The sequence below is a fragment of the Meles meles genome, chromosome 20 (genome assembly GCF_922984935.1).
Source record: "Meles meles chromosome 20, mMelMel3.1 paternal haplotype, whole genome shotgun sequence".
Classification (NCBI taxonomy): Eukaryota; Metazoa; Chordata; class Mammalia; order Carnivora; family Mustelidae; genus Meles; species Meles meles.
Window position 1 is genome coordinate 6,433,381 of NC_060085.1, and position 12,931 is coordinate 6,446,311.

Consider the following 12,931-nt stretch of genomic DNA (forward strand, 5'->3'; position numbering starts at 1 on the left):
GTCAAGCAGAGAGAGTCAAGTATCATATGGTTTCACTTATTTGTAGAGCATAACAAATAACATGGAGGACATGGGGAGATGGAGAGAAGGGAGTTGTGGGAAATTGGAAGGGGAGATGAACCATGAGAGACTATGGACTCTGGAAAACAACCTGAGGGTTCTGAAGGGGCGGGGGGTGGGAGGCTGGGGAACCAGGTGGAGGGTAATAGGGCACGTATTGCATGGAGCACTGGGTGTGGTGCAAAAACAATGAGTACTGTTATGCTGAAAATAAAAAAATAAATTAAAAAAAAAGAAGTTGGGTGTTCATCCTTTCTGATGGCTGATCCTTGTATATATACAAGGAATCCTTGTACATCTGTTATGTATCCTCTCTTCTGTGTTATTTCCATCAGTCTCATCAAGAACATGGGGCCAGAAAACCAAACAGGTGTAGCAGAATTCCTCCTTCTGGGTCTCTCAGAAGATCCAGAATGGCAGCCCCTTCTATTTGGACTGTTCCTGACCATATACCTGGTCACTGTGCTTGGAAACCTGCTTATCATCCTGGCTATCAGCTCTGACTCCCACCTCCACACGCCCATGTACTTCTTCCTCTCCCACCTGGCCTTCACTGACATCTGCTTCAGCACCACCACCATTCCCAAGATGCTGGTGAACATCCAAAGACAGAGCAAATCCATCAGTTACACAGGCTGCCTCACCCAGGTTGGTTTTGTCCTCTTTTTTGCATGCTTGGAAAACTTCCTCCTTGCAGCAATGGCTTATGACCGCTATGTGGCCATCTGCCATCCACTGAGGTACACAGTCATCATGAACCCCTACCTCTGTGGCCTGTTGATTCTACTCTCCCTGAGCATTAGCATTGCAGATGCCCTACTCCACAGTCTGATGGTGCTACGACTCTCCTTCTGCACAGACCTGGAAATTCCCCACTTCTTCTGTGAACTTGCTCAGGTCATCAAACTCGCCTGTTCTGATACCCTCATCAATAATATCATGGTGTATTTAGTAGCTGGAATATTGAGTGGTGTTCCTCTCCTTGGGATTATTTTCTCTTACATTCAAATTGTCTCTTCCACTCGAAGAATGTTATCAGCTGGAGGGAAATACAAAGCCTTTTCTACCTGTGGCTCTCATCTCTCAGTTGTTTCTTTGTTCTATGGGACAGCTTTTGGGGTGTACATTAGTTCTCCAGTTACTCATTCTTCCAGGGATACTGCAAGTGCCTCTGTGATGTACACCATGGTCCCTCCAATGTTGAACCCCTTTATCTACAGCCTGAGGAACAAGAACATGAAGGGAGCCTTGAAGAAACTCATCTGAGAAACATCTTGTTAGTTTGTCATCTGCCTTGCTCCTGGGCTTCTAGAATGAGTCAAAGTACAGGAATACTGGGTGAGTCAGATTGTCTGACCCTTCCCTCAGCAAGTTTTCACAAGTAGGCAGAGAGGCAGGCAGAGAGAGAGGAGGAAGCAGGCTCCCTGCAGAGCAGAGAGCCTGATGCGGGGCTCGATCGCAGGACCCTGAGATCATGACCCGAGCCGAAGGCAGCGGCCCAATCCACTGAGCCACCCAAGTTTTTCTCTTTCAGTGGCTAAACACCATAAAGGGAGTTCAACTTAGGGTTGAAAACTGACTTTGTTTTCTATGGCTTTGGTATTTTTAAAAATTTATATGAACATTGTGAACTTGATATTTTGGGAACCATCAAAGCAGAATCAGAGTAAGGGATTCTTTATATGGTTGTTTTAGGGGAACTATTCTCAGGAAAATGTTAGTGACAGAAGGAGAAGGTGGGGAAAGTGCTAAACAATGGTGTCATTATAGCCGAGGACTTGCCTAGATTTGATGTGCTCTTAATGACTAGACACTAGAACAAAGGTAACTATGTGAGGAGATGGGTACGTTAATTAGCTTGCTCACAGTAATAATTCCATTATGTATGTGTTTCAACTCATCATTATGTACACTTTAAATATGTAATTAAAAAAAGAGAGGTTCCTGGGTGGCTCAGTCAGTGAAGAGTCCAACTCTTGACTTCGGCTCAGGTCATGATCTCAGGGTCATATGATCCAGCCCCAGGATGGGCTCTGTGCTCAGCAGGGAATAGTTTGGGGATTCTCTCCCTCTCCCTCTCCCTCTCCTCACATTCACACACTCTCTCTCAAATAAATAAAAATAAATCTTAAAAAAAATAAAAAGTAGGGCACCTGGATGGCTCAATCATTAGATGTCTGCCTTCACCTCAGGTCACAATCCCCGGGTCCTGGGATTGAGTCCCATATTGGGCTCCCTGCTCAGTGGGGTGTGTGCTCCTCCCTCACCCTCTGCCCCTCCCCTGGCTTGTGCTCTGCTCTCTCTTGCTCACTCTCTCTCTAATAAATAAAATCTTTGGGAAAAAAAAGTAATATATTTTAAAAAGAGGTGGAGAAAATAGCCAAACTATGGAAATAACCTAGATGCCCATCAACAGATGAATGGATAAAGAATGTGGTATATATACCATATATACACAATATATACACATATATATGGTATATATACCATATATACACAATGGAATACTATGCATCCATCAAAAGAAATTAAATCTTGCCATTTGTGATGACGTGGATGGAACTAGAGGGTATTATGCTTAGCGAAGTAAGGCAATTGGAGAAAGACAACTATCATATGATCTCCCTGGTATGAGGAAGTGGAGATGCAACTTGGGGGTTGGGGGGTAGGAAAAGAATAAATGAAACAAGATGGGATCGGGAGGGAGACAAACCATAAGAGACTCTTAATCTCACAAAACTGAGGGTTGCTGGGGGTAGGGGGGTAGGGAAAGGGTGGTGGGGTTATGGACATTGGGGAGGGTATGTGCTGTGGTGAGTGCTGTGAAGTGTGTAAACCTGGGTACACAGACCTGTACCCCTGGGGCTAATAATACATTATATGTTTATTTTAAAAATTTAAAAATTATTTAAAAAAGAGGTGAAGATAAAAGCAAAGCATTCTCAGTCTCAGCATGAGGCAAAGGCTTAGCCTATGTGAATTTGAGAAAGGCAAGGAATTTGGCTAACTGAATTCTAATTTCCTTTACCAATTATCCTGAGAATCTTATCTTAACAAGAACTCTAATAATGCCAGTTTCCTGCTAAGCAATTTGTATTGTTTCAATATTTCGAGTCTTACCACTGTTGAATGGCACCACCCTTCCCCTGCAATGCCACATTGTCGTAAATAAACTGTCCACTGCTTCTGTCCTCAACAGAATCTTCCTATGTGTGCCCATTTCATTGGTTCTACTTTTCACTCTGCTTCAGAACCAGACCATTTTACTTACTGTATCTCTATGATTAATCTTGATATATAAGAAAGCAATTAGTCTGTTCTCATTTGCCATCAAATCAAATACTCTTTCTCCATTGCTTTCATACAATTTTAAAATCTCTTAAATACAATAACATTACAGAATTTCCATTAAACCTATAAGGCTATTTAAGGCAAAGTGACATTTCTATGACACTGTGCGTATCTATCCAACAATAATATATTCTTTAAATTTATTTGGGTCTTCCTTGTAAGTACTGTTAATGTCTTAAGGACCTGCTATACTGTTTTTCATAGTGGCCGTGCCAGGTTATAATCCCACAAATAGTGTAAATGGGTTGTCTTTTTTTAATCCACTCATGGGTATTTGTTGTCTCTGGTAACAGCCATGTGAACAAGTATAAAGTAATATCTCAATGAGGTTTTGATTTGCATTTCCCTGATGTCTAGTGATGTTGAGAACCTTTTTATGTGCATGATGGTAATTTTATGTCTTTTTTAAGAAGCTGTCTATCCAGGTCCTTTTCCTATTTTATTTTTTTTTAAATTTTTAATTTCAAGTTTTTATTTTAAATCCCAGTTAGTTAACATACAGTGTAGTATCAGTTTCAGAAGTAGAATTTAGTGATTCATCACTTACATACAACAGTAGGTGTCCATAATGAGTGCTCTCCTTAATGACCACCACCCGTTTAAACCACGCCAACCCACCTCCCCTCCAGCAACCCTGTTTGTCCTTTTTAGTAAGAACCCATTTTATGGTTTGCCTTCCTCTCTTTTTTGCTCCTTCTGTTCATCAGTTTCGTTTCTTAAATTCCACCCAAGTGAGATCACATGTATTTATTACTTTAAAATTGAGGCAAAAGTCACATAGCCTAAAATTTACGTTTTTTGTTTATTTTTTTCCGTGTTCCATTATGCGCCATACCTAGTGCTCCAAGCAATACGTGCCCTTCTTAATACCCACTACCAGGCCTACACATCCCCTCACTCTTCTCCACTCCCAAACCCTCAGTTTGTTTCTCAGAGTCCACAGTCTCTCATGGTTCCTCCCCTCCTCCGATTTCCCCCAACTCCCTTCTCCTCTCCTTCTCCCAATGTCTTCCATGTTATTCCTTATGCTCCACAAGTGAAACTGTAAGATAACTGACTTTCTCTGATTGACTTATTTCAGTCAGCATAATCTCCTCCAGTCCTGTCCATGCTGATACAGAAGTTGGGTATTCATCCTTTCTGATGGAGGCATAATACTCCATTGTATATATGAGCCATATCTTCTTTATCCATTCGACTGTTGAAGGGCATCTTGGTTCTTTCCACAGTTTGGCAGTTGTAGCCATTGCTGCTATAAACACTGGGGCACAGGTGGCCCTTCCTTTCACTGCATCTGTATCTTTGGGGTAAATACCCAGTAGTGCAATTGCAGGGTCATAGGGAAGCTCTATTTTTAATTTCTTAAGAATCTCCACATTGTTTTCCAAATTGGCCACACCAACTTGCATTCCCACCAACAGTGTAAGAGGGTTCCCCGGTGTCCACATCCTCTCCAGCATTCGTTGTTTACTGTCTTGTTAATTTTGGCCATTCTAACTGGTGTAAGGTGGTATCTCAATGTGGTTTTTTTTTTTTTTAGTTTTTATTTATTTATTTTTCCAGCATAACAGTATTTATTGTTTTTGCACAACACCCAGTGCTCCATGCAATATGTGCCCTCCCTATTACCCACCACCTGGTTTTGATTTGAATCTCCCTGATGGCTAAAGATGATGAACATTTTTTCATGTGTCTGTTAGTCATTCATATGTCTTCTTTGGAGAAGTGTCTATTCAGGCCTTTGGCCCATTTTTTGACATATCCATTTTGAGTGTTGAGTTTGAGGAGTTCTTCGTAGATCTTGAGTATTAGCCCTTAGTTTGTAGTATCATTTGCAAATATCTTCTCCCATTCCGTGGGTTGCCTCTTTGTTTTGTTGACTGTTTCCTTTGTTGTGTAGAGGCTTTGGATCTTGATGAAGTCTGAAAAGTTCATTTTTTGCTTTTGTTTCCTTTGCCTTTGGAGACATGTCTTGAAAGAAGTTGCTGTGGCCAATGTCAAAGAAGTTACTGCTTATGTTCTCCTCTAGGATTTTTTATTATTATTATTATTATTTTTTGCATATAGAAATGTCTTTATTAAGGAAAAAAAAGAGGAAGACTAAAAAGGACACAGTTCTGTCTGAATTTACCATTCTAGTCTTGAGTAGATTATCATCTAATGTTAATATTTAATTAATTCTGTGACCTATTTTATTTTTTTAAGATTTATTATTTTATTTATTTGACAGACAGAGATCTCAAGTAGGCAGCTCCTCTAGGATTTTGATAGGTTCCTTTGCCTATTTTAACATCAGATTATTTGAGGGGTATCTGGGTTGCTAAGTCAGTTAAAGCATCTGTCTTTGGCTCAGGTCTTTATCGCAGGGTCCTGGGGCTGAGCCCTATGTTGGGGCTCCCTGCTCAGCAAGGAGTCTGCATCTCCCTCTCCCCCTGCCTGTCACTCCCCCGCTTGTGCTCTCTCTTCCTGCCAAATAAATAAAATCTTTTTTAAAAAATAAAATCAGATTGTTTGAGTTTTTGGTATTGAGTTATATGAGTTTCTTATATAATGGGGCTATGAACCCCTTATTGGATATGAGTTTTGCAAAGATTTTCTCCTATTTCACAGGTTGCCTTCTCATTTTCTTGATTGTTCCTTTTCTTATGTAGATTCTTTTTAGTTTGATGTACTCCCACATTTATTTTTTCTTTGTTGCCTTTGCTTTTCATGTCAAATCCAAAAAATCATTGCCAAGACAATCTTAATCAGGCTATCCCCTATGTATTTTCCTAGGAGTTTTATAGTTTCAGCTCTTACATTGAAGTGTTTAATCCATTCTGAACTGACTTTGTGAGTGGTGTAAGGTTGGAGTCCACTTTCATTCTTTATGCCTCATTACTCAGAAGAGTAAGTATTTATGTGACCCTAAATCAGCAGAACCCTTTGGCTCCTGCACACTTACCATTTATGTTTTTGTTTTCTTGTGGTACATAGAAAACTATATCATTTTTTGAGCCCAACTACGTATTCATTTTTCTCTATTTTTCATGTGTTTGAAGTTTACTGGTGCTAAGATGGTGAAGACTAATATTACAATGCCATCCTGTCATCAGTCTATTTTCAAAAAATATATCTTGAAAACATAGATTAAGAAAAGTCCATTAGAAAGAGCTAAAATGTGAAATACATTGGTGAATACATGAAAATACTGAAAAGCTTAAAGAAAAATGTTTTCAAGTGAATACGAATATGGAGTATCACCCACACCTATTATTACAGATGAAATCTCTGGGTGATGGACAAATTGCCCACTCAGTTTGTTTCACTCAAGTTATGATATCGAGCCCTAAGTTAAGCTCCACTCTCAGTGGAGAGTCTGCTGGAGATTGTCTCCATCTTCTCTGTATTCTGTCCCTCCCTCTGCTATCACATGCAATCTCTCTCTCTCTCTCTCTCTCTCTCTCTCTCTCTCTCTCCTCTTGTCAAATAAATAAATAAATAAATAATCCTAAAATATAATAGTAAAGAACCTGGATGCAACTTGGTGGCATAGTTGGTTAGGCATCCAACTTTTGATTTTGGCTCAGGTCATGATCCCAGGGTCCTCAGACTGAGCCCCATATTAGTCTCCCTGCTCAGCAGAGAGCCGGCTTCTTCCTCTCCCTCTGCCTGCCACTCTGCCTACTTGCGCTGTCTATATTTGTCAAATAAATAAATAAAATCTAAAAAAAGATTTTTAAATAAATAAATAATAAATAAATAAAATGAAGAAGCACCATTCAATCTAAAATCCCCCCAATGGGGAGAAAAATGTGCACTGTATCTATTGTGCAGAACTTGGAATAAGTGATTATGAAAGTTTGAAAAGAGTATGAAGTCTGTCTACATTGATCACAGCCACAAGGATCACAAAGAATAAATGAGGTTCTCCCATTTAAAACACAGAGATCAGGGGCACCTGGGTGGCTCAGTGGATTAAGCCGCTGCCTTCGGCTCAGGTCATGATCTCAGGGTCCTGGGATCGAGCCCCACATCGGGCTCTTTGCTCTGCAGGGAGCCTGCTTCCTCCTCTCTCTCTGCCTGCCTCTCTGCCTACTTGTGATCTCTCTCTGTCAAATAAATAAATAAAATCTTAAAAAAAAACACACAGAGATCAGGAAAGAGGTACAGGAAACATTCGATGACTCCAAAGGTGAAATATCCCTAGGAGTTTGAATTCTACAATATCTTAACTATATTTATAAATATATTACTTACAACCATATGTAAAAAATAATTGCACACTTAAAATTTCAATCAGACTTTGAGATATCCCTAATCACATAGTGATACTTTTGTAACTTTAAGTCTAGAATTCATTAGAAAAGGAGTGTGTGTATGTGTGTGCAACGTGTGTGAGACAGAGGTAAGCATGAACAGGCAGAATAGATGACATATGCCTGGCCTCATAGTCTCAAGGATTAGCCATCAGGAATCCCTCTCTTCTATAGTCTTGGTCTTTAAGGATTTGCAGAGCCCAGGGATCAAAAGGACACTAAAAATGTTGTCTAATGAGGAGCTTTGGATATTGACCCTCCAGGGAGAGAACACTGTAAAGAGTTAGCCTGTGACAACCTAATTCCATAGCCTTACCTAGTCAGGAAGAAGCACACCTGAGGCTCCAACCAGGAATGATCTTTCTTGACCACAAGCCCACTGCCTCACTTGGTCTCTCTGCCCTTCCTGAAGACAGAGCTTCCATCTTTGTATCTAGGTGACATGTCAAGCACCACTCCACACTGATGCCAGCCAGGTAACTGAAAATCCTTTAGTTAATGCTTCAGTAAAGAGGGCAGGCATTTTACTACAGATTCCTCCAGGGGAAGCAATGAGGAGTGTGCACGCATGAAATGATAAGACCCAGTGTCCCATGCATTTCAGCCTGTTTTCCTGTTAACAATTCCCGTTTGTATGGATACAGACCCCAGTCTCAATCAGCTGGACTCCTAATCTCTCTAAAACATGACAGAACATATTTTCCTCCTGAGTAGAAATCAGCCCCTTTTAAAACAAGATGACTATTATATACTTTCTCCCACTTACTTGGTTCTTGTGATGGTCATGGGGAAGGGTTTTGGGTCAGTTTTTCCTTTTACTTGCATTCCTGATTCCTAACATACCATGTAATACTCTCTGGTAATTAAAATTAGTGAATGGGACTAAATATACCAACATAATAAAAAAGTAAATAGCATAAGTCTGCTAGTTTTAATCCACTGAGCCACCCAGGCGCCCCCTGTCTGCTAGTTTTATATGGACATTGGGGAGGGGAGGCGAACCATAAGAGACTATGGACTCTGAAAAAACAACCTGAGGGTTTTGAAGGGTCAGGGGTGGGAGGTTGGGGGAACAGGTGGTGGGTGGTGGGGAGGGCGCGTTTTGCATGGAGCACTGGGTGTTGTGCAAAAAGAATGAATACTGTTACGCTGAAAAAATAAATAAAATGGAAAAAAAAATGGCATGTACTCTATGGTTCCTTGTATATAAAGCTTTTTAAATGCAAAGAATATAAGTTTTTTTATCAGAGGATAATACTAATCATAATAAAAATTGCAGGTAACTGAAATGTATATAAAGTCAGTGTACTGGTTCCCCTGGAGAAGGAAAAGAATCAAGACTGTACAAACCTATGATGTGGGGGCTACACCTCTATCTCTATGATTTATTGCAATCAAAACACCAAGAGTGAGGACAATGAAGTGTCTAAACTTGATCATATCAACTACTGGGAAACCCAGCACTTCACTGTGGTCTCTCTGTTATTTTTTGCTGGGGTTTATTTTTATTAGGGATTATAGCCTGAGAGATTTCAACATATATATCTGAAGTTTTCTCATGTAATTTTTTCTTAGCTTTTTATATTGTATCAACCTATAATCCTGATTCATTTTTTTGGTTCATTATAATTTTTTATTATGTTATGTTAGTCACCATACACTACATCATTATTCCATGATTCACTGTTTGCATAAAGCAAGCAGTGCTCCAGGTAATATGTGCCCTCCTTAATACCCATCACTGGACTCACCCATGCCCCCACCAGAACCCTCAGTTTGCTTCACAGAGTCCATGTCTCTCATGGTTCATTTCCCCCTTGGATTACCCCCCCTCATTCTCCCCTTCCTTCTTCTAATGTTCTCCATGCTATTCCTTATGTTCCACCAATAGGTGAAACCATATGATCCTTGTTTTTCTCTGTTTGACTTATTTCACTTAGCATAATCTCTTCCAGTTCCATCCATGTTGATGGAAATGTTGGGTACTCATTTTTTCTTTAATTCACTTTGATTGCTATGTAGCTCATCATCTGTCCATGCCAAATGAATACTGACATCATTCCTGGGCACTTTATTCCTTTTCTGCACAATAAAGATTCCCACCTGGAGTTTAAACTCATAAACACTTCTCTGAAATTTGGAGTTATCATGGTAAGGGGGTACTCTCTTTTTATTGCCTTTCCTCTGTTGCCCTTCCCATTGCTTCCTTCTGAGAAATGAAATATTCCAGGTGCCACTGTTCCTGGACCAAAACCACACACACACACACACACACACACACACACACACACACACACACACACACGTAGACAGTAAATGTTACAAGCAGTGTCCCATATGCTGAGTGCTGTGCTGGCTGCTTTTCTTCTATGCACTGCTCATCACTACAACATCCCCATAAGACTTGGTGACAGTTTCCACTCTATATTGAAGACACCAACGCCTCCATACAGTTGATCAGCTTTTCCCATTCACAAAGCAAGTGCTGGTTTGGGTCACATTCTGAGTTCTGGGTCTAAGTAATACACCAAATGATAAAGGCTGTCATGGCCACTTCTGTCTCCCCCAGGTGAGGGAGCATCACTGCTTCACAAAGAAATCCTATTAGGGCACCAGATTATCTTCTAAGTATCTTATAAATCTGCACTGTCTTGAAGGTCTTTGTCTTCCAAGGACCAAAAACTGTTTTAATTTTCCTCTCTATTTTTAAGAGTCTGTGCATTTGATTCTTTCTCTCATGTAGCTGCTATTTATCTATTTATTATTTATTTATTGTTATCATAAACAGTTTAATAGAGGTGACCTAGCAAGGCTAAATAGTATGTATGTGTGGTTTTTAAAAATTTTACTTAAAATGATTTTTAAATTAAATTTTATTTTTTCAGTGTTCCAGAATTGTTTATGCACCACACCCAGTGCTCCATGCAACATGGGTCTTCCTGAATACCCACCACTAGGCTCACCCATCCCCTCACATCTCTCCTTTCCAAAACCCTCAGTTTGCTTCTCAGAGTCCACAGTCTGTCATGGTTCGTCTCCCCCTCTGATTTCCAACTCACTTCTCCCCAACACCCAATGTCTTCCATGTTATTCCTTATGATCCACAAGTAAGTGAAACCATATGATAGTTGACTTTCCCTGCTTGACTATTTCACTTAGCATAATCTCCTCCAGTCCCATCCATGCTGATACGAAAGTTGGGTATTCATCCTTTCTGATGGAGGCATAATACTCCATTGTATATATGAGCCATATCTTCTTTATCCATTCGTCTGTTGAAGGACATCTTGGTTCTTTCCACAGTTTGGCGACTGTGGCCATTGCTGCTATGAACTTTGTGGGTACAGATGGCCCTTCTTTTCACTGTTATCTGTATCTTTGAGGTAAATACCCAGTAGTGCAATTGCAGGGTCACAGAAAAGCTCTATTTTTATTTCTGAAGGAATCTCCACAGTGTTTTCCAAATTGGCTGCACCAACTTGCATTCCCACCAACAGTGTAAGAGGGCTCCCCTTTCTTCACATCCTCTCCAGCACTTGTTGTTTACTGTCTCATTAACTTGTAACTCTAGTTAGAGTTACTAACTTGTTACTCTAGTTAGAGTGTTGGCCATTCTAACTAGAGTAAGGTGGTATCTCAATGTGGTTTTCATTTGAATCTCCCTGCTAAAGATGATGAACATTTTTCATGTGTCTGTTAGCCACTTGTATGTCTTCTTTGGAGAAGTGTCTGTTCATGTCTTCTGCCCATTTTCTGACATGATTATCTGGTTTTTTTTGACATTGAGTTGAGGAGTTCTTTACAGATCTTGTATATCGGCTCTTTGTCTGTAATATCATTTGCAAATATCTTCTCTTATGTAGCTGCTTTTTAAAAATGATATGCCACCTATCACCTTGGGTGGGAAAGTCCCCTAAGGACAGAGAACATCACTGACATAGTTGCCTAGTTTCTCTTAGAATGAACCACTAACATAGATGAGCAGCATTTCCATGAAGGAGTCTTAAGACTTTCAATTTTATAAGCAACACTTTTCAATCTATGCTAAGGTGTAGAGCATATACTTGAATAAATGCCATGACCTGCTACATATTTTCACACTGCTACTCTATGTCATGGGTAGAGGTAGACATGCCTTGTATGTGACGAAAGATTTAAGGCATTTCTCCAAATGAAAATATTAAAATTATGAAAGGAACTTACAAAACATAAGATGTTTTAAGAATGCTAATGCTGGGGGCATCTGGGTGGCTCAGTGGATTAAGCCGCTGCCTTCAGCTCAGGTCATGATCTCAGGGTCCTGGGATCGAGCCCTGCATCGGGCTCTCTGCTCCGCAGGGAGCCTGCTTCCTCCTCTCTCTCTGCCTGCCTCTCTGCGTACTTGTGATCTCTCTCTCTCTGTCAAATAAATAGATAAAATCTTAAAAAAAAAGAATGCTAATGCTGTATGGAGCACTGGGTGTTGTGCAAAAACAATGAATACTGTTATGCTGAAAAAAATAAATTTATATATTAAAAAAAAAGAATGCTAATGCTGTATAATCCGGGAGCATTAAAAATGATTGGTCAAGTCAGTCAAGTCATCCCATTTTAAAAAACAAAACAAATGAGGGGCACCTGGGTGGCTCAGTGGGTTAAAGCCTCTGCCTTTTGCTCAGGTCATGATCCCAGCGTCCTGGGATCGAGCCCCGCATCAGGCTCTCTGCTCAGCGGGGAGCCTGCTTCCCTTCCTCTCTCTCTCTGCCTGCTTCTCTGCCTACTTGTGATCTCTCTATTAAATAAATAAATAAAAATATTCTAAAAAAACAAACAAAAAACAAACAATTTTAGTATATGTGCTGCCGAAGCGAGCACAACAAAAAACAAACAAACAAACAAACAAACAAAAAAATAAGGGCCAATGGAGGGAAGAGGGGGGAAAAGAGTAGGAAATAATGATGGAAAAATTAGCATAGGGAAAAATTGGAATAGTTACATGGATTCTCAATAGTTCTGTGGTTTTTTTTTTTTTTTCATTTTTCTAAAAGCACTGGCTCTTAAACTTTGGTGATATCAAATTCATCTGGCTGACTTGCCAAAAATAGATGGTTGTTCTGCACCTCAGAGTTTATTAGTAGTATATCTGGACTGATACCAGAATTTGTATTTCTAACAATTCCCAGGTGATGTTGCTGTGGTCACCCAGAGACCATTCCTTTATTTTTTTTTTTAATTTTCACCCC

The 12,931-nt window shown here is 40.0% G+C and overlaps 1 protein-coding gene across 1 annotated transcript; it reads left to right on the plus strand.

Moving 5' to 3' along the window:
• Positions 1–387: 387 nt before the first annotated feature.
• Positions 388–1,326, plus strand: LOC123932887 (olfactory receptor 7G2-like). The gene has a single exon (XM_045991589.1). It carries the CDS (start codon positions 409–411, stop codon positions 1,324–1,326), a length of 918 nt encoding a protein of 305 aa, XP_045847545.1. The 5' UTR covers positions 388–408.
• The last annotated feature ends 11,605 nt before the right edge of the window (positions 1,327–12,931 follow it).